The 26,008-nt window shown below is 42.8% G+C and overlaps 1 protein-coding gene across 1 annotated transcript; it reads left to right on the top strand.

The window, feature by feature from the left end:
- Positions 1-976: 976 nt before the first annotated feature.
- Bnc1 (basonuclin 1) lies at positions 977-26,008 on the top strand. Its single transcript, XM_051206562.1, has 5 exons — positions 977-1,094; positions 15,480-15,579; positions 16,508-16,743; positions 18,833-20,688; positions 24,877-26,008. The coding sequence occupies exons 1-5, from the start codon at positions 999-1,001 to the stop codon at positions 25,559-25,561; spliced, it is 2,973 nt and encodes a 990-aa protein (XP_051062519.1). The 5' UTR covers positions 977-998; the 3' UTR covers positions 25,562-26,008.

The raw sequence follows: 26,008 nt of genomic DNA, 5'->3' as shown, positions 1-26,008 counted from the left end.
CCTTTTCAAGGACCCTCACCAGCAGCGAAGCAGGTGCAACACACTGGGAGAAGAGGAAACAGGGCCTGTCACTCCAAGTCTAGGCTGTAAATTCTAAAAAGACAGACCCCCAAAAGCCAAGCAAGCCTCAAGTTCTGGGTCTGCCCTGCCCCGGAGCTATAAAGCCTGGTTCTGTTTCACACCAGCTGTGGGCCATCTCTGCCTGCTCCTTTCCTAAGGCTGAAGGATTCTTTGTCCTCAGGCCCCGGAAAGCGGTTCTCCAGGTGGGCCCCTCCCCATCTCCTCACAAGGACGAAGCTCCGAGCACTTCATTTCATTGTCTCCCTAGACTCCACCAAGAGGGGAAGAAAGTCAAACCCACTTGATAGGAGAGTCACCTGTCCCAGGGAAGCGGTAACACCCGGGACTTTAACGCAGACTACACAAGGGACCCGGGTGTTTGAGTTCCCAATCAAGCCTCCGTGACCCGACACAAGTCCCCACATCTGTGGAAATAAAAGTTCCTGGTGGGGCGGGGGCGGTGCAGCCCTCGGCCTCGTCCGCACTGGGACCCGAGGCGCCTCCGGGGGAGGCGCGGGAGGCAGCACCAGCCCTAGAGAGCACAGCCAGGGAACTTCAGAGAGCGTTTCGTCCTCGCCGGGGAGAGGCAAACACCGACACGTCTGTGTCTTTCTCAACAAGTGCCTTCAAGCCCGGCGGGGGCAGACACCTCAGCGCCCGCGGCCGGCCGGCGAGGTCTCCGCTGTGCGCGGCGGGGGCCCGCAGCCTGGCCTCAGCTGCAGCAACTTAACGCAGCCTTTCCCCGGCGCGGAGCCCGCAGCCCCCCGGCGGCCGGAGCAGGGGCGCGGGGCGGGGCGGGGCGAGCGGAGGGGCGGCCCCCCGGGGCGCGGGGGCGACGCGAGGGCGCACGAGGGGCGCAAGGGCTGGCGCGGCCACCGGGCGCCGCGGGGAGCCGCCCACTTCTCCTGCGCAGGGGCGCCCGGACGGCCGGAGCGTGGATGCGGCGGTCGCCGAGCCGGGGCGGACGCGGAGCGGCCGGGGCAGCGGACGCACGCCGGGAAGGCCGGCTCCGCAGCGGCCGCAGGATGGCTGAGGTAAGCGGTGGCGCGGACGAAGGGCGCGGGGCCCGCCTGACGAGGGCCACCTGCTCGCCGGGCTGTGCGCACGCACCACGGGCGGTCCAAATGCGGTCCCCACCGCCTGTGCCCGAGTCACAGACAGGTGACCCGCGAGCGGCACCCCGTTTTTCGTACACCCCAGGGCCCCCGCTCAAACGCTGTTGGCACACGAACCTTCCTCGGTCTGGCATTTCAAGCCGTGACCTTTGGTCATTCCCGGAGGAGAGTCGAGGAGACGCCTGAGGGGCGTAGAGGGGGCGCCGGTCCCCTGAGGGACAAATACTTGCTTTAAAAAGAGAGAGAGAGAGAGAGAGAAGCGACCAAGACCAAAGCGCAGCAAATAGTCAGCTTAGACGTGTCCAAAGACAACACTTGCAGATAAGCCCCGCTGAAGGCGTGAGGAGATGGTTAGCCGGCGTTCCGCCTGGCTTGTGGCGCGTGGGACAGTGAGGTGTCCTTGTCTGCCAGAGGCGCAGGGACTTGAAGGAGCATGTCGGGATGCCGATGGGGAAGCCAGAGCCAAGGTCCAGTGTCTTTGGGAATGGTCTGCCTGCGGGTGACAGGAAGGGACCCTGGCCAGGCAGTGGTGATGTTCTTTCTGGTGCAGGGACTGTTCACTAGTAACGGGGGGGGGGGGGGAGAGTGTTCCAGCCAGGTGTGCCCCAGAATCCGCTGCTGGGTGCCCGCTGTCCCAGGACGCTGCTTCTCCCAAGGACCCCCTTAACCCCAAGGCCTCCTGACTTTGAATAAGCTCCTGGGGATTTGTCAGCCAGATGTGACAAGATTGGAGAGGCGAGTGAGGGAGATCTGATATCAATCAGTGCATAGCTCGGAGCCAAACTTTCTCAAATGCGGTGTAGAAACATGTTCTTCTCGTTTAAGGCATCTCTTTGTGGCTGTGGGGCTGCCACCGGCCTGAGTTTGACAGTTAAATGGAATGCCAACTAGCAGCCTTAATTGTATGAGTGAAGTTTTGTGTGTTGCAGGGAAAGATCAGACACTCCGGGTTCCGTAATGTCCCCTAGTTTTATAGCTAGGCTCACCGCAGACCTCTGAAGATGAGGGCATTTAAATAGGGCCAGACGCCTGGTCGCAACCAGGCCTCTGCTGTTAACACTTAAGGGGCTTGAAAGAGGTCCCACTGGTGTCCTGGGAATCTCTCTCTCTCTCTCTCTCTCTCTCTCTCTCTCTCTCTCTCTCTCTCTCTCTCTCTCTCTGTGTGTGTGTGTGTGTGTGTGTCTGTCTGTCTGTCTGTCTGTCTCTACATGGAAACACAGAACAGATGTATCAACACTTTTTTGGTTGTAAGCCTAGCTTTTAACGGCTGAGCTATCTCTCCAGCCCGTATCAACACTTTTTTAAAAAATAGATTTTTATTAAAGCAACAAGATTTTAGTATGACAGTATAAGTAAATGGAAAAACAGCGTGTTGGCAAATCTTTTTTGTATGTCCTTTCCTTCCTTCCTTATTATCATCACTATGCTATTAGATTTTTTAGATTGTATGGAATCTTTAATGATTTCCAAGAGATTAAGGTTACAAATTGGTGTTTGTGTGTTAAAACTTCTGTTGAGTAGCAAAGCATACAACTCTCATTTGTCCCTTCCCTAATTCTTAGATACATATGATTATACCTTTATTGAAACTGTATGCACTAAAGTGAAAGTTTGCACATCTTGTAAAAACATTTTGAATGTTACAGTTTGTGCTGGATTTTAGTTTTGCTTTAAAATAAGATGAAGACAACAGCCCCTCTTCTGTGAGGAATTTGGGTAACTGTTCTTTTCAGCATACTTTCAGACACTTAAAAAGAATATGATATGAGTCATTATTTCATTTATTGTCTGGTAAATTAGCAAACTTTAATTTTACAGAAATTGTTACTGTCTCCACTCAGTTACCGGACATACTCTGTTGTAGTTGAATACTCAGACACTGCAATGAGACCTTCACTTGTAGTGTGAGCTCCTTGTGAGGACTCCGGCTGTGTTCAGACAGCTGCATGATTTAATTTGTACGATTATCTCCACCCATGCAGTCTGGTAAGGGTTTTGTGAAGCTCTGTCCGGCAGAGAGAAAATGGCTCCTAGTTTGAGTAATGTGCCCATGAGTATCTCCTAGGCTATGCTCCAATCTGTGTACCTGGGTTGTAATTCACATAAGAAATCTTAACCTACATAAAGCCATTACCTTGGAAATACAAGGCTTATACAGAGAATGATTTGGTTTTTATCACCTTCCCCTTGCAGAAGTTAGACCTGTATTCCAGCCCCATATCCACATTTTGTACCTTGGATCATTAGCTTGGAAAGACCCAGCCCTGTGGTGAGAAATGCCACCTAGGTTTCCCCCATAGAAAAATAATTGTCTGTTCAGCCTGCTCTGGTCATTTCTAAATGCCAAGAAGTAAGTGTAAATGGCGAAACGTTTTAAAAGTTTGGTCTGTTAGTAAAATTAGGCTACAGTATGAGGGGCCAAAAATGTCTTTGAGCTTCTGTACCTGGCTTTGGAAGTTATTCTGGCGGTGGCCATTAAAAGGAATTGCCCTGAAGGTTTGCAAGGTAAATTACTTGCAGGAGTGGTGTTCTTCACCCCAGGGTGAATTTCCTCTCTGCAGATGTCACTTAGAATGGGGTAGTTACTTTTGTCAGAAACAGGCTGGTTAGAAAGGAACTGGAAATACCGAGACTACCCAGATTCTCAGAACCGGGACACCTGACTTTGCTGCCTGAGATCAAGGCTTAGGAAGCCAGTACACCCCTTTTGTACTTTCCCTTATTGTATCTCACTACAGATCTTTCACCTGTTTGTTTATTGTTGGTGACTTTTCTGAGAGATGTTAAAGATAACTAGGTGTTTCACAGAAGGAGTATCCAGGAAGTTTTGGGGTCCTCCTTTCTCTTTAGTTGGTTTCTAGCAGAAAACTCTTTGCTTATCTCATCATCCCTTTGAAGTCCTTTCCCCCTCATTTTGGAGTTTCCAAGATTGCAGTGTGGCTGTGGCACCTGCCATTTTCTACATAGACTCATGTACCCATTTTAGTCAAAAGTGAGTCCAAACAGAAAGCAGCCCTGCTTCTGCAGGATCCAACCTGGGGCCCCCTCAGACATACATAGTTACTGGGGGAAAAAAAAAACTGTCTCAGTTCCTATCCACACAGACTGTTTATTATAAATCAGCCTAACCAATCATAAAAGGGCTCTAGCTTAGCAGGGATGACCATTTCTCTCCACTAATGTGAAGGAAGAGAGTGGTTAGGAAAATAAAATGTGAAGGCTGGATTTGAACAGAAGGAAATGGTTGCCTCAGGTGAACTCTAATTAGGTGTTTAACTTTTCTTTCTATTCATTGTATTACTTCAGTTGTCCCCTCCTGCAGATTGTGTGATCCTTTCATATACTGAAACATGGAAAACTATTTTTTCTTCTTTCCTGGCTTCTAGAAGCATCATCATTTGTTCCATAGTCCTCTCTGACTGTTGAATTATGATGGCTGAGCTCTCATACCTCCAGCTGTAACAATTCATGATACACTGCTGAATTTTAAGTTGGGAATTCAGATGACATAAATGAGATTGAGTTTATCTTTTCAAAAAGTCAGTTTGTAGTTCTCTTTGAGTCCCTAAAACAGTTTTATTTAGACATGGTCACAATTGGCTTTTACATTATCATTAGTAACAAATTTGTGTTAAATACTTACTTGTCTGCCTTAACTAAAAATGTAAAGTGTTTTTTTGTTTTTGTTTTTGTTTTGTTTTATTCCCCACTTTCCAAGGCTGATTCTGTGTTACATACCACCGATGTCTTTTTTAGCTTTCATTATCAAAGGTTTGTGAAGATTCTTTCTGAATTTTTCTGAGTTCTACATGTGGATTATAAAGGGAAAAAGAATATGCCTGTATCATTTGTATTTGTATGTATTTTAAAGCTTCTAAAACATACAGTTTGATTTCTAAGATGTTGGTGTATTCTACTATTTTTACATTTTCAAAACTAATAATTTTAAGAAAAAAGGATGCAGATGTTAAATTGTTTTGGCATAGGACTTAGGCTTTGATTTACAAACATCAAAAGAACAAGTATTTTTCCCATTATCCTCTTTGAACTAAGCACCAAGAGAACATTACAAAGGTGTCATGTGTACTTTCTGCTCACAGGTAGACTTAGCCCAGCATCCATCCCCTGAAGGGGCTCCAGCTCCCTGAGCCCTCTCTGCAGGCTATTTCCATGCCTTCCTTGCCTCTGGCTTCTCTCTTCATGCCTAACTTTCAGAGAGGCCACATTCTGTCAGTTCTCCATCGTACCATTTTTACATTGCAAATACTGACTACTTCTGAGGTTCCCCAGGCCCTCTCTCTGAATAGTGATGTTGGTAAACAGTGTCTCCCATTGTTCAGAACCCTAATGGTTCCATAAACCCAACAGAGACACCTTGACTCTCTTTCTTGTCATCCCACCTCTCAACCCCACCTAAACTGCTTTTCAAGATTGGCTTTCACTGGCCAAACAGAAACCTGTGTTTTGTGCCCAGGCTTCCTGAACCCAGCATGCAGACCAAGGATTTTGCTTGCACACAGAGAACAAGTTTGCTTTTCGTTAGAGGAACACTCCTGTGGCCTCTCTGTACAGCATTATTCTGCATCTTATGACTCCTGAAAATTGAAATTTTGGAGGGAATAGGCATCTTGACATAGCTTACTTTTTGACTTTTTATTATAGAAAATTTTAAATTAACTGAATTATAATAGTGTAATGAAATTTGTTTATATGTGGTTAGAACTTCAACAGTTAACCATCTTTATCTATATTCCCTGTCCCCTACCACTAGAAACCCCATGTTAATTTGAAGGAAATTATAGCTGTCATATAATTTCATTAAAAAATATTGATATGTAGCTGCAAAATATATATGCAACCACTTTAGAAAAACAAAACCAATATGCTATAAAACATCTTAAAACAATTTGGGGGTGTGACTCAATGGCAGAGCATATACTTAAGAGTGTGCAGGGCCTTAGGTTCAAGCCTCAACCCCTTAATGCCATTAAGTTTCCAGGCAATGTTCAAATTTCCTAGATTGTCTTATAAACTTTATATTACCATTGGTTTGTTCCAATTAGAATCTAGATGTATACACCATTTGTCACTGAATTTCTAGGTTTATAGTCTTTTTTTTTTTTAAACCTTGCCATTATCTGTTGAAAATGCCAAGTCAACCATCTTCAGAATGCTAGTGTGAGTCCTGACAATTAGTTTCTTGTGAAGCCATTTAAATAGCCTTCTGTCTCCCATCTTCCTAACTCGGCATTGGTGAAGAATGTTGATCAGTTACAGGTTTGGATGTTCTGACAAGAGTACCAAATGTGCAGTAGGATGTATTTTCTATTCAGGGCCCAATGGGGCTGATTGTTGCTTTTTTTTTTTTTTTTTAAATTAGGAACAGTGAAATAGGACTCACATTTTTAAGACAACTTGTCTCATCAATGGTTTTGTTTACCTGAAACACAAGTTATATGGGAAAGAACAGCTATTACATTCTTTCTCTTTGTTTACTGCTTTTCAGAACAATTTGTTGGTTTCCTGGTATTCTCTAAAGGTGATCAGTGATGTTGCATTTGTTTTGGGTATCTGTCAAAGCCTTGGGTTTTCAACTGTGAATGAAGCAACCTAACTTTTGAATAACCATATTTGCTGCTTTTTTAAAAGTAACTTATTTCATTTTATTTTATGTACATTTGGTGTTTTGTTGTGTGATGGTGTCAGGTCCCCTGAAACTGGAGATAGTGACAGCTCTGAGCTGCCATGTGGGTGTTGGGATTTGAACCCAGGTCCTCTAGAAGAGCAGTCAGTCTATCACTGCCATTTTTGACTATCCCTAGTTGTATGACTTTTCCCAGAAAAGCTATGTGCCCCTGCTGGTAGTAGATCCTGGTAGTGACCTATATTTGCATTACAGGAGGCTGTTTGTGGTTCCAACTACTTGGCCAAACCTTATAAAACTTGTAGGTAAATTTTTGTCATTTTGTAAAACTTATCTGTGTAAGGTGATGGCATGATGTGTTGGGAAGACAAGTGCCTGGTCTGTGTGCTTGTCAGATGGGCTTCTGCTCAGTGCTGCCGGCCAGGTAATCTGCCTCACACAAGAAACCCTTGCTGCCTCCCTTCCCTTTTCCTCCCAGTTGTCCTAATTGCCCATCTGACAAATGACAATAGTATTTTCAGAATATGAGAAAATTAATGGAGAGCTTTAAAAAAAATGAAAAGAAGTTAGTGAAAATGAGGGGAAACTAGGAATCAAAAAACAGTAAGAACCAAAGAGGCTGCTGGCTCCAAAGAGAGGACAGCTCCCAGCTTTGAATAGTTTGGTTTTCTGAACCAGGAGAGCCAGCCCTGCAGCCCCAGAGGGAGGAGAATGACAATTTCACTGAAGGTGGAAAGAAATAGTATCCTCCCTTTCACACAACTGAGGGAGTCCTCTGTGCTTTACAATACATTCTAATCAGCAGTTTTTTATGTACACTGAAAATTTCCAGCACTCAAACAAACTAATAGTTACCTATAGTCATTGTTTAAAAATAAAAGCTGGAACAGCTAGAAGTCTTTCTGTCCTAAAGCTTAGGTGAGTTGTGGTTTGGCAGCCTGGGCCCTTTGATTTCAAGTTGAGAACTTAATGATTTTTCACACTAGGGATCTGGCAGAGCCTTGGAATCCCACCGTTAAGATAGGGCCACAGACTCCAAACTTAGTCTTAGCCACCTCTTCTACTGAGCCATTTTCTAGGTGGATTTTTGTATGTTTTTGTTTTGTGGTTCTTTCAATAGTCAATGGGAAAATGAGTGTGTACGTGTGCAACCTAGGAAATGCATTTGGCTACCAGCAAAAAGCACCAACATACTAGATAACATTCTTTATTCTCAGCCATCCTTGCTATATGCCTCCCATGTATGAGGAGCTTCCTGTAATGTGCCACATTCTACTGTCTGCCATGAGCCGGTGTTCAGTCATTTGTCCATCAGTGAGGATGCAAAATTAAAATTCCCTTTCTTCTTATTTTCAGTAGTAGAAGTTGAGTCTAAGGTCCCTCATGCTCAGCAAGCACTCTACCACTGAGCCATGGCCGCTGCCTTCTGTTTAGTTTTCAGTTTGAGACAGGACTTCACCCAGTTGTCCAGGCTGGCCTCGTTTGCTTTGAAGCACAGGCAAGCCTTGAATCAGTAATCCTTTTTACTTTTGCTTTAGTCTCATGTGTAACTGAGATTATGGGCCTTCATCATCAAGCCTAGCTAAAATTCTTTTACTCAGGCTTATCAGGGAAAAAAAAAAAAAAAAAGATATCATGGACAGCAAGATGGCTCAGTGGGTAAAGGTACTTGCCACAAAGTACAGCCCATGTGGTGGAGGGGAGAGCAGACTCCCACACATGGTCCTCTGTACACAGGTCTACATGTACGCTGTGGCATGTGGGCCTGTGTACAGTAAAATAAATAAATAAAATTTAGAGGAAACTAGATGGATGTCTGTAATCATTGGGCAAGGTCAAAACTTCCCTTTATCCATTCAGCCATTCACCCTTCTCTCAGTTCAGTTAGGGGAATTTACCGAGCATGAGACTTTGTCTCTAGTCGATGGGTATCGTAACTGTCTTCTTCTGAAGTGATGAACTGTGGGGAATCTTTTTAGGAACATTATCTTCTATCATGTTTTGATAGTGGTATCTATGCTGAGTCAAACCACCAGAGCCAGAGGACCCAAGAACTTACTTGTGGACACGGTGGCAGGAAGGGTGGTCTGATTGTAGCTCTCATCTGTGTATCCACTAATATGGCTAACTGATCTCTGAGGATGGCAGGAGTGCATAGCAGCCTATGTCATAGTCACGCGAGCTCGGTGGGGTGAAGGGAAAGAGTGCAGCTGTATAGCCAGAGGTCTCTCTATAATGAGCAGACCACACTCATTTTGTATTGTTTCCAGGAGGCTCACTGTCAGAACAAAATTCAAACTCTCGGTGTGCCCCACAGGGCCCTATACAGAATAGCCTCTGACACCTCTCTGCCTTATTTCCTACAATTTAACTTCACTCTTCAGCTCTGCTGGTCTCCTATCTCTTCCCTAAACTCACCAGTGTCCCTTACATCTTACAGCCTTCGCAGTTGCTGAGCTTTCTAAAAACACTTCTCCATCCTTCCCATCCCTTGGAATGGGATGTGCATCTTCCCCAGAGGGCCTCGATGACGGTCCTATCCAAAGCGCACTTCTTCCTATCTGTACTATGCAAGCCAGCAGATAAATGATTAGCACAGAGTTCTGCTCAGCTTTCTTAACACCCTCCTTATTCTGAAATTCTTGTTTTGGTTTGGTTTGGTTTTCAAGACAGGGTTTCTCTGTATTGCTTTGGAACCTGTCCTAGAATTCGCTCTATAGACCAGGCTGACCTGGGACTCAGAGAGATCTGCCTGGCTCTGCCTCTGCCTGCGTTCCAAGTGCTGGTATTAAAGGTATGTGTCACCAATGCCTGGCCCTTACTCTGAAATTCTTACTAATCTTTTCATTTTCTACCTCTTCTAGATTTTCAGCCCCTTGAAGATATGGGTATCAGCAGTCTTGTTCTACACAATACCATTGACAGTCTAGATTCTAGACTCTAAAATGATGTCTCATTCAAATTCCAGAAATACTGAATGAAGTTTCTTTAACTTCTTGATCTGGCAGATAGCATAATAATGCCCAACTCTAAAGGTTGTAGAGATTAATTGCTTCTGTAGTCAGCACCAAATACTGATATTTAAGACAGAATATTCCTTGAATATACAGATTTTAGATCACCTGGATAGCCTGTAAATTCTTCAGCTTCTTGGTATATAAAATAGGATGGTTGTGAAAAGAAAATGCAGTTAACATGTGGATGTTGTTTGGTGTGTTGTCTCACACAACATAAATGTTTAATAAAGCTAACTAGCTGTGTGATCTTGAATAAGTTACAAATTGTCCATAAATTTAAGTGTTCTAAAATATTCCTCTCCTCACAGAAAGATAGTAAGGATTAAATGAAATTATCTATTAAACAGGAGCCTCACCATGTCAAAAGCAATGGATGATCTCAACACTGGACTTAGCACTGCCCCATAGAACTCTGTAATGATGGAAATACTTTCATCATTGTCCATTGTCATCCATTGCGATAGTACTGGCCACAGGTAGACTCCTGAGCACTTAAGTATGACTGGTGACCAAGCAGCTGAATTTAAATGCTATTCTATTTAATTAGGTCACAATAGTCACATGCAGCTAGTGTACTAGACAGTGCAAGCTAAATACCTTGAGCCAACAAAGTTACCCAGCTAGATACAGTGCAAATTTTGCCTCTGTCAGATCACTGACCTCCAAAGGGTCAGTGTGACAAATAAGGGATCCTAAAGCTCTCATACTTACCCTTTCCAAGACTATGAGAAACATGATATTAATACATATATTCTAGAGATGACAGTAACTTTGAAAGTTTTTTATTACTGGGGTCAATTCAAATCCCATCACAGGCCTCTACTGTCCTGGACATCTGCCTCTACCCCACTGTGTGCATTGGATGGGTACTCAGCCCCTCAGCAAAAGGCCTGTGGAAGCATCTCCCCAAGCTAAAGGTAAAACAGGAGATTAAATGGGTCCACCAAGGTACCTAAAATCCTGGCTATACATTTCTATCCCAAGACAGCAAATGGCCAGATGTGCTACACATCAGCTGTGATTGAGTGAGCAAATGTTAGTTATAAAATAGCAAGCCAGAATTTTGTAGCAAATCAAAGTGACTAATAACAATTCTGGAAATTGATTAAGATGATTAAGATAATCATGCCTTGTCAGTTTGGATTGCTGGAAACATCTGCCTTATGTTTCTGGAGAATGGAAGTATTATGGACTTTAAGGGAAGCATGTAAATTTCACGTTTTCCATTTACTTGAGAACTTTTGTCTTATTAGAATTTTTTTAGTTTGATTTCATTTTAGAATTTTTAATTTTTCTTTAGCTAAGGATGCTATAATTTGACATTGTGGAATTCTGAGAGTGTGGGAAAATTCAATGATCTTTACATTAGAAGTTTTCTTCAATGTTCTAATTAGGTTCTTCTAGTTTATATGTAATTCCTCTGACATTGGTTTCCATAGATACTTAACAAGCTTTATTAAGCCAAGCCTTACTCAAATAACTTCATGTGCAACCACATGAATGTTTCTTATAAATCAACATTATATATGGGAATTATAGATACAATTGTTTAAAGTTATGACTAATACCTAGACTAGCCACAAAGATCTATGCACCTAAAATGTCAGTAGTCCCAAGCTGGGGAATATGAGTGAGGTGATGAGAGGTGGAGGAAATAAATAAGCTCCAGTCTTAGGCTGAGAAGTATGCTGGGAATTGCTCTTTGTGGTTTCATTCTCCCTCGTGTGAGACAGAATCACACAGTATTTCCAGGGACTTTTTGTGAGCCTCGGTCTCATGAGGAAAGTCTTTAGGGATTGGAACAAGCATGCACTCAAGGGCATCTCTTTCTCTTAAAACAGGTTTGGTCTTCAAAATAAATGTAAGTTTACTTTTAGATTTCCATAACCACTTTTTCTGAGACAGGTTTTCTCTGTGTAGCCTTAGTCTGAACTCACTTGTGTACTCCAGCCAGGCTTCAGACTCATGGAGATCTGTCTGCTCTTCCTACTGAGTTCTGGGATTAAGGGTGTGTGCCACCATGCCTAGCCATAACTTTTCTAAAAGGGTAAATGACATCTCCATGAATGTAGGTTAAAAAAAAAAAAAGTTCTTCCTTTTAAAATATTTTAAACAATATTTATTAAATCCAGATTGTGAATCACTTCAGCATTATATAACTTAGTGCTCTGTTAGCATTTAGCTATAAACAGATGATTAGTTTGTTTGTAAGTCACTGTTCATAGGGTTGCAGCCAAGTTTGAGATGCTGGACAACAAAGCAGATGTGCCCCAAACCAAACCTAGCTAATGGTGAATTTGTAAATTCTTGTTTCGAGGCTATGCAATGTAAATTAAATCATCATTTACTTTTATCCTTGAGTTTTCCTTCGGGCCTACTAATCTTGAGTAAGGCATAGCTGTATATATGCACATGTCAATGGGTGTAATGTATTTGAATGTGCACACACAAGCAGAAACTTTTAAAGGGTGAAATAATTTATAGCATTAGAATGTTTTATTAAGAAGAATGGATCTGTAACTGCATAAGGTTCTTTGTATGACTTTGCTGAAATTAAAAACAAAAAATTCAAACTCTGTTTCCCATTTGGGGCTAGTCTCTGGAGCGGATTAGGTGGTGCTGTTGCTGTTTTTGGCACCCCTCTGCTGTGAGCAGCTCTTCTTTCACCTGAAAACTCCTGGTTGCTCTGCTCAGTGTTCATCCTAGTCAAAGGAACAGTGGGAGGCAGCCAAATCATGGAAAAGTTCATCCACACTGAAGTAGGGCCACCAGTTTTTAAATAACATTTGGTTGTGGTGTGCTTCACATACCACAAATCCTTATGAGGTATAAGTTCACTGGCTTTTAGTATATTCCTTCACAGAGCTGTGTGGTCATCACCACCATCTAATTTTAGGATATTTTATCAGCTTTAAACAACAACAACAACAAAAACCTGGCTCAAAATCTGAAACTTCTGTACTTCAAAAGGTGCCACTAAAAAAGAGAAAAGATGGGAGAACACACTTGAAATAATATATCTGGTAACAGACCTCAACCTGGAAATAAAAGAACTCATAGAGCATAATACCAAAAAGACAACCCAATTAAAAAATAGTCAGAGGGTCTCACCAGATATGTGTTGAAAGATACACACATAGTCAGTAGACACAGAAAGGATGCTAAACCCAAACCATCAGACATCAGGGAAACCACAAATGAGATGTCACTCACGTCCACAAGAATCACCAGGATTACATACATACATACATACATACATACATACATACATACATTCATTCATTCAGGTGTCATGACATGGGCCTGTAATCCCAGCATTTAGCATATGGAGGCTGGAGGGTCAGGAATTCAAGGTCATCCTTGGCTATATAGTAAATTTGAGACCAGTCTGGCTGCAAAAGACCCTGTCTTGAAACAATAACAAAACAATAGCAACTGTTGGTAAAACCCTCATATGTTACTGTGGGAATGTGAAACAATCCAACTGCTTCCAAAAACAACTTGATAGTTCCTCAACAAGTTAAGCAGAGTTACTACCTATATTGATAAGATTGTGCTGAATTCTACAAAATAAAGCAAATCATGCTTTTAAAAATTTTTCCTTGTGCAAATAAAAGTTTATACTACAATATAGTCTGTTAAATGTGAAATACCAGTTGTTTTTAAAGTGTGTATACCTTAATTGAAACATAGTTTATTGTTTTAAAAATACAGATAACTCTGAGGTGTTGGGAAAATGCTAATAGGCAACAGAGGATTGTCACAAATTTTTTGTTTGTGAAAGGTGCTGTATTTGCAAGCTCAGTAAATGAACACACGACAAAGCAAGGTATTCCTTTGTATAACCCAAAGAACACTCTACCACTTCCCCCACACTCTCTTCTCATCCTTACTCCATTCCCCATAGTCACTAATCTATGTTATGCCTCTAGGAATTGGCCTCCTCCTAACTTTTTATATAAATAGAACGTACCACTATGTGACTATTTGTGCCTGATTTCACCCATTTGTAGCAGATATTCATTCTCCGTCCCTTTGTGAGAACACAAATACACCATTGTATAGGTAGACCGCATCCTGCTTATTCATCTGTGGTGGCTATTGGGATTGTTTCCACTTGTACTGTTGTGGATAATGCTATGAATAATCACGTAGATGGTTTTGGGATGGACATGTTTTTTTACTCTCTTGGCTGTATTCCTAGGAGTAGAATTTCTTGGTCATGTTCTATGTTTGACTTTTAAGGAAGGTGCCAGACTGTTCCAAAATAGCTAGCTAGCTGTGTCTTTTACAGTACTACAAGCAGCTGGGGTTTTTTGTTTTTTACTTCTTTTGTTTTGTTTTGGTTGGTTGGTTGGTTTTGTTTTGTTTTTAGGGAGGCTGGTTACACACTCCTTGAAGTGAATTTCCCAAATCCTTGGCCAGATTCTCCCTTTTTTGTCCTCTATGCTGTGCCTTACAGCCCTTTGACTGGAAGACTTTATCATCCCTTCTCTGAACATAACGTTTTCCCCAGTTTCAAAGCTTTCTTGAACCATACAAATTTTCACCCAGAAGCATATGTTATTGCCACCCCCCCCCCCAAAAAAAAAGGAAGAAAAAGAAAAACCACCATCACCACTACCACCAATAAGAACAACAACCCATCTGAGTTTAACCTCACTGACTGAGCTCCTTTAGGGGTTTTGTTGAGAAACCATGACAAGATGAGTTGGTAGTGTTTGCCTTGCAAGCATGAGGACTGAGTTCAGAGCTACAGCATCCTGTAAGCCAGTGGGGTGGGGATGGAGACAGAAGACTCTCTAGAGCTCACTGCTCAGCCAGTCTGCATGAATTGGTGAGCTTCTGGTTTGCTATGAGGCCCTGACTCAACAAGGTAGAGATTAACTGAGAAAGATGCCTGGACCTGGTATTGACCTCTGGGCTACACATGCACACATATTTGGACCCACACATGCATGCATACACAAATGTACAACACAAGACCACATGTACAAATACAAAAATACTAAGACTTTGTTGGACAAAGCCCATCACTTTAATTTTGTACACAGCGTATGTACATGCGCGCACACACATACAAGACATGCTCCATAGCATACAGTTGAAGCCTCAGTGCAGGGCTTGCCCAACCTAAATCTGTCTCTTGATAGTCACGTAGAATAATCAGCCATTACATGTCCTCAAATCTATGTAATGTTTTCAGCCTCTACCAGATCTTACGGGTCTCTGAGAGCAACAGATTCCATACCCAGATTACTCTTGCTTCAGATTATTATTTTTCTTGTTCTAAACTGCTCTTGATACATATAGCTGCTCTGATCAACTTAGAAATTTGGTGAAATTCAACTGTTATTTTTCTGTGACCTTCATAACAACAAGGCTTCAAACCATAATCTTCTCTCAGAAGTCCTTATAGATTCTCCCTATTTTTGTATGCAAATTACCTATATTTATGTTCATGGCCTCCCAGTGTTGGGCTCACTGCTCCTCTTTCCTAAGATATAATATGCACCTTTGGTCTGGCACAAGGCACACGTTGCTGAGTGAATCTTATGAATGAGGGAATTTTGTTTAATAAATGCAACATATTCTGTACATAGCTCTTATATATCATATGCATATATGTGTTCTCTCTTGTAGGCTATTGGCTGTACTCTGAACTGCAGTTGCCAGAGTTTCAAACCTGGGAAAATAAACCACCGACAGTGTGAACAGTGCAGGCATGGATGGGTGGCTCATGGTAACTTTATTTCTCCTCTCTCGTCCTGTAGTGACCTTTCTTAATAACTTAAATTTATAAAGGAACTGATTTCATGCCAAAGGGGACAGCTGACTCCTAAGCTAAATAGTAAGTTTCTAGTATGTTCCAGGTAACAGGCTACATAAATTATCGATTCACATTTTAACTTTTATACTATCTTACTAGCTCTGATCTAGATATGTCAAAACTGATATTCCAATGCTGTTATATGGCAGTGATAGATATGTTCCATGGGAATAATTAGCCCCTAATATTTTTGGCTGAAATATGTCCTGATATAAGTATATCCTTTGTTCATGATTTAGATGAAATTTATAACTGGCCATCCTGCTTATGCATTCTCTGAATCTGACAGTCATGAGCCGCTTGTAACTACTGAATGCTAGGAATGTGGCAAGGGCTACTGGAGGTGGCATTACTAACTTTGTTTAACTTTGATTGATTACATGTAAATAGCCCCCAGCGGCTGGTAACTCTTATGTGAGCAGACTGGATTAAGTAGCTTAATTCCTAAAGCCCTCTTCCCACGCAGCAGATCAGGACCTGAACCCAGTATCCTTGATCCCAGTCCATCTTCACCTCCACACTCCGATTCCTAAGTATCCATTCTCTCAGTTCTGTTCTTGCTGATTTTGTGTCCCCGTTTGTGACGATTTTCCTCCTCAGGAATGTCATAAGAAGGGAGAAAAATCCTGAACCTGTTGTTTTTATTTAAGAAGTTTCTGTGAAGAACATGAATCCCAGTAGCTTTTAAGGAGATTATTTATTATGAGTTCTTTTTTTTTTTTTTTTTTTTTTTTTTTTTTTCCTGTTGGGGCAGACAACTAGGAGGAGCCCCAGATGACTTTCTGTGTAATGTTTCTCCTAAAATTTGAGCTTTTCCAAATGTCTTGCACTTGATTTTCAGCTCTAAGTAAGCTGAGGATTCCCCCGGTGTATCCAACAAGCCAAGTGGAAATTGTTCAGTCCAATGTAGTATTCGATATTAGCAGCCTCATGCTCTATGGGACCCAGGCCATCCCTGTGCGCCTGAAAATCCTACTGGACCGGCTCTTCAGTGTGCTGAAGCAAGATGAGGTTCTGCAGATCCTCCATGCCTTGGACTGGACCCTTCAGGATTATATTCGTGGATATGTGTTACAGGTACATTGACCTTGCTTCTGTTTTTCTAGAGTGCCCATGTAACTGGTGTAACCCAGTGCCCATCAGTCAATGGTAGCTGTCCTTCCCTCTGAACTTTTTCCTAATAACTTAAGCCCCTGATTCATATCCTGTGAGGATTCCTATCCTTTCCACGAGATCTCTGTGAAACTCCAGGCTATGGGATTGTGTATCACTAAGCTAACTCCCACAGAAAACCATTTGGTTCATTTTTGGAGCTGCCTCTATTACATGTATCATGCCCAAACTACCCTCGGACTGGAGATGTTCTGTGTGTCAGGTTTTACTGAGAACTGGAGGTGAGAGAGGACTCTCATGTGCAGAGCTACACAGCCAGCATCTCACACACTGAAGTTCCTTTGCTGTTCTGGAAAGGCTCTCCCACTCTGTTGCTGAGTGTCCTTCCTCAGCCCCATATGTGATATGGTTGCAATCATAACCTAGCCCATTCGTTCTCTGTCTGTCACCTTCCTCTTACTCCTTTTATCAACTCTTCATCCCCCACTTTCTCTTTTTTCTTAGCACCACCCAAATTCTCTTTTAGATTCCTCTCATATTCTCTTCTTTTCTCTAATGTTTAGGCATCTAGTCCTTTTCTCCTTTCAGAGTAATTTATCCTCTTTTCCTAGGTCATGTCATGGGTATAAGGTTCATGTTCCATCTTCAAAGGCAATCAAAGTGTTTTATGAGCAAATAACATTTCCTGAAATACCAGAGCATTGTTTCTTGCCACTACACCAGAACTATCAGCAAACTTTGGTTAAAATTATTTTTTCAGTGAAATGGGAGGTACATGCATTTTTAAGTCTAATATTAAATACAGTTTTAGGTAGAGTATATCATTAAAATAAGTACTGATGGTACCCCTTTATTAATGGACATGCTCTTCTAGTACTTTCTCCTTTTTCATTCTTTTTATTTTTAGCCCTAGTTGGCCTAGAATTCTCTGTGTAGACCACACTGGCCTTGAATTTACAGAGATCCACCTGCCTCTGCCTCTTGAGTACTGGGATTAGACATGTGCACCATACCCATTTACCCTCGTTTTCTAATCAAAACTCCAAAAGGCTCTGAGTGCTTTATGCTCTCACTGAAAGTTATTCCACAGTAATGAGCAGACCCAGAAATGAGCACATTGATTCCCAGTTCTAAAGCTTATAATCTTTCCCTGGAATCCTGTGGCACACCTCTGGTGCAGGGCCCTCCACTGACTGGAAATGGCCATATGAAGAGTAGCATTATGGTCTTACATTACGACATAGATCAATATTTAATGATCCTAATAATCTTGCTTTCTAGTGTTAGGATTAAAAATATGGAATCAATTACCTTGAACCTCTGGTGTATGAAATATTTATGATGTTACATTCCTCCTCATCTTCAAAACTCTCACATGCACTGTGAAAAATCTCAGTAGGCCATCAAATACGTGTTCTGTGATAAAATATTTATTGTAGTTTTGGGAAAAGTTAGGCCTTGCTAGAGTTTGAAAGATCTCCAACACTCCAGCATAATTACAGCTCTGCTTTATGAACATGGGCAGTAGATCAATACATTCTCATTTGGTTTTTGATGGTAGGTGTTTAGGAGATTATTAAGTTTGCAGCAAATGAATACTTGGTATATATCCAGACTTCACTGCCCCATTTGTACAACCTTTCCATGAAGACTCTACTGTTGTTCAGATGATACATGTTTTTATTTTAGTGAGGAAAGTCATTGTGCCTCAGCTATGACAAAAGTCATGTATGACAACTGACTGCTTTGAAATAAGATAGAAAATGATTTCCAAACTTCCCTGACTTGGGTTTGAGTAATACACCTTTATTTCACTTGTCTAGGCTAATGGTAAGGTCACTGTTTACATTTGTGTAGTCTCTGGCCTAGGAAAGTGAGGTGGGCAGGGACTGAGCTCTTCGAGTCCTGAGTTGATCCACAGGAAACGTTTTTCTGGCAGGCACAAAAACACCCTGTTGTAGTCTGGCAGAGGCTGCTTCAGATGGCAGCTCCGTGGGGGACAGAAGGAGCAACAGTGACATGGACATTCTTTTCCATTCTGGTTTGTATTTAGGATGCCTCAGGGAAGGTGCTGGACCACTGGAGCATCATGACCAGTGAGGAGGAAGTGGTCACCTTGCAGCAGTTCCTTCGGTTTGGAGAGACCAAGTCCATAGTTGAGCTCATGGCAATCCAGGAGAAAGAAGAGCAGTCTATTGTCATACCACCCTCCACAGCCAACGTAGACATCAGGGCTTTCATTGAGAGCTGCAACCATAGGAGTGCTAGTCTCCCCACTCCAGTGGACAAAGGGAACCCCAGCAGCATGCACCCCTTTGAGAACCTCATAAGCAATATGACTTTCATGTTGCCTTTCCAGTTCTTCAACCCTCTGCCCCCTGCTCTGATAGGGTCACTGCCTGAGCAGTACATGCTGGAGCAGGGTCATGACCAAAGTCAGGACCCCAAACAGGAGCTGCATGGGCCCTTCCCTGACAGCAGCTTCTTAACGTCCACACCATTTCAGGTTGAAAAAGAACAGTGTCTAAAGTGTCCAGATGTTGCTGCCCCAAAAGAAGACAGTGCACACTTAAGTGACTCCAGTTCACACAGCATCGCTACTAAGCTCGAAAGGACACAGCTGTCCCCTGAGGTCAGAGTAAAGCCTGAGAGGAACAGCATTAGTGCTAAGAAAGGCCGGGTGTTCTGCACCGCATGTGAGAAGACATTCTATGACAAAGGCACTTTGAAGATCCACTACAATGCCGTCCACCTGAAGATCAAGCACAAGTGCACCATTGAAGGGTGTAACATGGTGTTCAGTTCCTTGAGGAGCCGGAACCGACACAGCGCCAACCCCAACCCTCGCCTGCACATGCCCATGAACAGAAATAACCGGGACAAAGATCTCAGGAACAGCCTGAACCTGGCTAGCTCTGAGACATACAAGCGCCCAAATTTCACAGTGATGTCTCCAGACTGTGGGCCTCTCCCAGGCTACACCAGTTCAGTGGAAGACTCCAAAGGTCAGCCAGCTTTCTCCAGCATTGGGCAGAATGGCGTGCTTTTCCCTAACTTACGAACTGTCCAGCCAGTCCTTCCTTTCTACCACAGTCCAGCTACTCCTGCTGAGCTGGCAAACACACCTGGTGTGCTGCCTTCTCTCCCTCTGTTGTCCTCCTCAATCCCAGAACAGCTGGTTTCCACAGATATGCCATTCGATGCTCTTCCCAAGAAGAAATCCCGGAAGTCCAGTATGCCTATCAAAATAGAGAAGGAGGCTGTGGAAATTGCTGATGAGAAGAGGCACAGCCTCAGCTCAGATGATGACATGCCCCTGCAGGTAGTCAGTGAAGATGAGCCAGAGGATAGCAGTCCTCAGTCAGACCGAGTACCTGAGGAACAGCACACACAGTTGAGCCTAGAGAAGTCTTTCCCACAAGGAGAAAGACCCTGCCATCTGGAATCTGTGATTGAGTCCCATGGAGCTATCAGCAGAACCCTTGAGCAAACCACACACACACACAGGGAGGCTGAGCAGAAGTTGGCATTGACGTCAGTAATGCCAAGAGAGGTGGAGGATGGTGGCCATGAGCGCCATTTCACACCTGGATTGGGGCCCCAAATCCCTTTTCCTGACTACATGGATTTGCAGCAGCGCCTGCTGGCTGGGGGACTTTTCAGTGCTTTGTCCAGCAGAGGGATGGCTTTTCCTTTTCTGGAAGAGTCTAAAGAGCTGGAACACTTGGGTGAGCATGCACTGGTGAGGCAAAAGGAGGAAAATCGCTTTCAGTGTGACATCTGCAAGAAGACCTTTAAAAATGCCTGCAGTATGAAGACGCATCATAAGAATACCCATGCCAAAGAGACACACACGTGCACAGTGGAAGGATGCGGTGCTGCCTTCCCATCCCGTAGGAGCAGAGATAGGTAAGGTGTCTCTCAGCAACTGACTCTTTTAAGACAGCAGTTCAAATCTTAGCAGGCATCAGATTCGCCTGAAAGGCCAGGAAGACAGGCTTTTGGGCCCTAACCCTAAAGTTCGCTGCTGTAGGTCAGGGGTGAAACCTAGAAAGTGGATGTGGGAAATTCATGAATTTTCAGTTTTAAATCTTTCAAAGCATTCAGCCACAAAACTTGACCTGGAAAGACATGATGATGATATTTTTTTTTTTTTTTTTTTTTTTTTTTGGTAGATTCCTACTATTACCTTCTTGAAGGGTTTATGTGGGTCTGGTATTACTGAATTACTAGTGACTATATTTGTATTAATATTGCAGCACATGTATCATTCCACCTTTGTAAAGGCTGAGAGATCCCAAATTGAGAAACACATCTGCCCCCAGATGTGTGGGATAAAGAATGGTGAGCTGGTTTTGTCAGTGAAGTGTGTAAAATATATGGCTTTTAAAAGTGTCCAGTTTTTCTCAAAACTAGCCTGATTTTCATTACATATAATGAAGTCCTATTCTCTGGCTTCTAGTCATCCTGCAACATTTGCAGAAGGAATAACTGCTTGATTAGAGGCTTTTTAAGATGTTAACTTATCAGAGAATAAAGGTGGCTGGCAGCTCCTTTCAGGGGCTACTACATACATTTGAAAGTTGCTGGGTTTTCATATAACACACAGACTTGTCTCACAGGGCTTATCTCTCTGGAGTACATGACTGTGCCTGTGTTTGTGTGTGCACTTGGGACACTAATCATGGTTTAGGTCACTCTCCTCCCAGCCTCTGAAAGGACGAGCCAACACAGCCAAAGTGAGCTAAGAAATTTAATGAGAAGGTCAGCTGTCTGATGAAATGCAATGTGATAAATGGCTCAGAGGATGTGAAAACTACATTGTTCAAACAAGCTTGACTTGAAGCAGGTTAGCACCACCACTAACTTAGTCCAAATTGTAACACCTAATTTGTTAAGAGGGTGAAAATGTAAAGACTCCCACACACATTCCTGGCTAGGGCTCATAAGAACACTCTCATTGTCTTTAATAAAGAGAAGGAAGCACAGGAGATATTAGTTAAAATTCCTGCCTTCTGTTGCTAGGATGTTTAAACCAAACCACTAGGGTATCCCTAATTAATGAACCAGTCCTTCTCCTTCACCCTCCAAGAAGAGGAGGGTTTACTTATGAATAACCCGTTGTTGTAAAAAGAGGTAGTCATATCAGTTAGATTATCTTTGCTGTTTATGAGACTGGTGCAGTCTTACAGGAGCTACTAAATTATAACAATACTAGATTGACAGTTCTTTTCATATGATGCTTAATTTCTATATAGCCAATGTTTTCTTATGTTATGAACTATATGTATATAGAAGTCTCAACTATAATAGGATTCCATCTTGTATTCTAAATGTTTTAACACTATTTCACATTTGATTCCAGTGGTCTAGATCTTTGAACATTTATCTAAAAAACAAACAAACAAAAAACCAAAAAAAACTATAGTTTTAGAAACACCATTTTAAGTAGGACTTTGTGGCCTTGTCCAGGCCCAGGCTCATCACTTCAGCTAAATCAAAGTTGAGAACTGCATTAGGTTGTTTGTTAAAGCAACCAACTTACCCTCTTTGAGCCACAGCAGCCTCCTGTCAGCAGCAGCTCCTGGGATGAGAGACAGACAGACAGAGAGAGGCAGAGAGGGAGAGAGAGAGAGAATGAATCTTAAATGCTTATTTAATCAGCCAGTCTTCTGTGTTAGGTACTGGGAATTGCAATCTTTGCTCACAAAAGCTGTCAGTCTAGTGGGAAAAACAGACAGTGAAAAGGAATTACAGATGATCTTAAGACTGCTGCATTGAAATGAAGGCTATAATGACACACACATACTAGGAGACTTAACTAGACTCCTTGATCTGTTAACAAAGGCCCCTGAATGAAGGGGTATGACCAAGCCGGCAAGTATTAAACATATTAGTCCCATACATTAGTCCCTGCAAGGACTTTTCTACTTAGGTTGTATCACTCATTGTTTACTGTATTAGGAAGTAAAACTGGAAGAAATATGACATATCTCTTTAAAACAAGGATACACACATTATATGTTAATACCACACATTAATGGGAAGTATAGCTTCTATTTTTCCAAAATAAGTATAGTGGGAGAAATGGCTTTATTTTATAGTTTTATAAATCTCTAAGATTTGACTTATTAGAAAACAGCTGGGTTCTTACATCTACTTCTGCATTCAGACTGTTGGAATGTCATATTATATATGTTCTGGAAACTCCCCTGAATTAATAATGTTGGTTATGAAATCTTGGTTTGGGAGCTTCTGGAAGCATGTTGGGGACTAGGCTTTTTCACTTTGAAAGCCATTGACCTCAACTAAATAGGAGCAAGAAAGAGGGGCTGCAGTGGGAGTTGGAAGGCGATGGGAAGATTCAGCAGGGGGCACAGATCCCACAAAGTCCTTGGAGAAGAAAGCCTGGCACATGGTTCAGAGTCTTTGTGTTCATAGTATTTACTGGTTGTAGGGGACCGCACCTTAGGAAGGGCTAACCCACTGAGGCCTGAGGAAGGAAGAGACCGCTGTTAGTGTCCACTGGGTAGCCAAGAGCTGGATTGGATATGAGACCCAAAGGTTTACATTGTAGTAGTGCCTTTAGGTTCCAGGTTGCAGTACATGTCTGACTTTTTCAACTGCTTGAATAAAGCAGAATTAATATGTCCATCTGCTGTCTGGTTTTCTGCTGAAACATGCCAGCCGTTTTAGTGCGGAACATTAACATAATCACAGGGCAGGGCCATAGCTGAGAAGAGCTGCTTGCAAAGTGGGTGATCTTGGAGTATAATTCTAATCAGGTCCACAAAACATGTATAAAGGAGTAAAAGAAGCTGCATAACAAAATGTATACATTTTATGGAATACAATTAAGACTTCCTCATACACATACCTTGAGAGATTTAGAATACAAATTCTGTTCTTGACTCTAGCATAATTCTGATCTTTATTGGTGGAGATGTTTTTCTTATTTGGGATCATTCTCCGGTCACCTGTAAAATTGTACCCTTTGGTGTAAGGTTTTTTTTTTCCTTGTCAGAAGTTACCAGGGGATCCCTAAGCACGAGCAACATTAATTTTACAAGTTAGATCCATGATAAGATGGGGATAAACAGCATGTGTCATAATAGATGCTCATCATCTGCCTGTCAGGAGTAAATCATTGGGTACAAGATTGGCAGTGTGCTCACATTGCTGCATTCGCAAAACTCCTGTCTGATTCATCATGAGATACTGCATATAGGACCTACACTAGACATACACACACACTAGACACACACACACTCATATACACACACGACATACACTAGATACACACACTACACGCACACATACACACACACTGGACACACACACACGATATACACTAGACACACACCCACACTAGACACACACACTAGACTCATACACACACACACACACACACACACACACACACACACACACACACTCACACTCTTCCAGCTAGTAAAGTTGCTAGCTGTACCTGTAGGACTTCTGGGGTGAAACATGAACTCCTCTCCTGTTCAAGACCAGCACTATCCAATAGAAAGATGATGTGAAGCCACAATAAGAATCTTTAATGTTCTACTAACTTTATCAAAAGGGCAAAGGGAGTCAGGGGATGTAAGTTTTAATAACATTCAATATACCCCCATACCATCTTTTCTGTATATGACAGTGGTGGTGTGTCAGGTGTTGAATACTGTATTAGATGGTGTGGTTTGAAGATGGTAGTCTTTCATTCTTTCATTGAAATAAAGTATTCTGCTTAGTTTCTTATTATCTGTGACTGATGCTTTCTTGTTCTCTCCTGAGTCTAGTATCCCCATTAAATTGGCCTAATTGAAATTGTCTCCACCTCTTCGATGGATGAGATGAAGAAAGTTGCATGTTAATCAGGTGGTGAAAATTTAAGTTCCAGACTGTTGGCTTTCCTGGGGAATGCTGCCTTCTGATGAGTAGCCACAGCAGTGGTCTAATGTCTGCTGACCACACAGCACAGCTCACAGGATGCTAACCCTGACTATTACACCCACAACACCACAAGTTCTTCCTAGCATCTGCTGAGTCTTCCTTCTCAGAATAATGGCTGTCTTTTCACTCTTGTAGACACAGCTCGAACCTAAGCCTCCACCAGAAAGTATTGAATGAAGAAGCACTGGAGAGTAGTGAGGACCATTTCCGTGCAGCTTACCTTCTGCAAGATGTAGCCAAGGAGGCCTATCAGGATGTGACTTTCACACCACAAGCATCACAGACATCTGTCATCTTCAAGGGAACAAGTGGCATGGGCAGTCTGGTTTATCCAATATCTCAAGTTCACAGTGCCAGTCTGGAGAGTTACAACTCCGGTCCCCCTAGTGAGGGCACCATCCTGGATTTGAGCACTACCTCAAGTATGAAGTCAGAGAGCAGCAGTCACTCCTCCTGGGACTCCGACGGGGTGAGCGAGGAAGGCACCACCCTTCTGGAGGACAGTGATGGGAACTGTGAAGGACAGAGCCTTGTGTCTGGGGAAGACGAGTACCCCATCTGTGTCCTGATGGAGAAGGCCGACCAGAGCCTTGCTAGTCTGCCCTCTGGGTTGCCCATAACCTGTCATCTCTGTCAAAAGATATACAGTAACAAAGGGACTTTCAGAGCCCATTACAAAACTGTGCACCTCCGCCAGCTCCATAAGTGCAAAGTGCCAGGCTGCAACACAATGTTTTCATCTGTTCGCAGTAGAAACAGACACAGTCAGAATCCCAACCTGCACAAGAGCCTGGCCTCATCTCCAAGCCACCTCCAGTAACAAACCAAAGACTCTGATAGATGTTTGCTATGATTTCAGGAATAAAATAATCCAAAGATTGAGGTTGTTGGACTGTTGAGTACCCTTTCTCATAAGCCAGACAAAAGTGACTTGACTGTACAGTCTTCTACAGCAGGAAAAGCACAAGGCAAGCCTGTGAGAAGTTGACACTCGGGTAGCCCTTCCTGTTACTATGTCTTAGCCCACGAGGTTTTCTACTGACACAAGGAAAACACAGAAAGGCAATTTCCCTCAGATTGTTTACATGTTCCCTAGGAGACTTCCAGGTCTACAGACCAACTGGAGGGAGTGGGGATCAGGAACTAGGAACAGCTTCCCAGAAGGCCTGCAGTATTAAGGGTATCAGGGAAGAAGTCTCCTAAAAACAACACTGTCACCGTAGGCATGACAGCCAGTTCCAAAAATGTCATTTACACACACACACAC

This window comes from Phodopus roborovskii, unplaced genomic scaffold, assembly GCF_943737965.1.
Source record: "Phodopus roborovskii unplaced genomic scaffold, PHOROB, whole genome shotgun sequence".
Classification (NCBI taxonomy): Eukaryota; Metazoa; Chordata; class Mammalia; order Rodentia; family Cricetidae; genus Phodopus; species Phodopus roborovskii.
The sequence above is the reverse complement of the archived record's forward strand: the minus strand, read 5'-3'. Positions and strand labels throughout refer to the sequence as shown.

Bases quoted from the DNA above. Each gene is read 5' to 3' on its own strand.
- Bnc1 (XM_051206562.1), top strand. From the start codon at position 999: ATGCGGCGGTCGCCGAGCCGGGGCGGACGCGGAGCGGCCGGGGCAGCG. The intron at 1,095-15,479 runs GTAAGCGGTGGC...TCTCTCTTGTAG, and splicing joins GCGGCCGCAGGATGGCTGAG to GCTATTGGCTGTACTCTGAA. The intron at 16,744-18,832 runs GTACATTGACCT...GTTTGTATTTAG, and splicing joins TTCGTGGATATGTGTTACAG to GATGCCTCAGGGAAGGTGCT.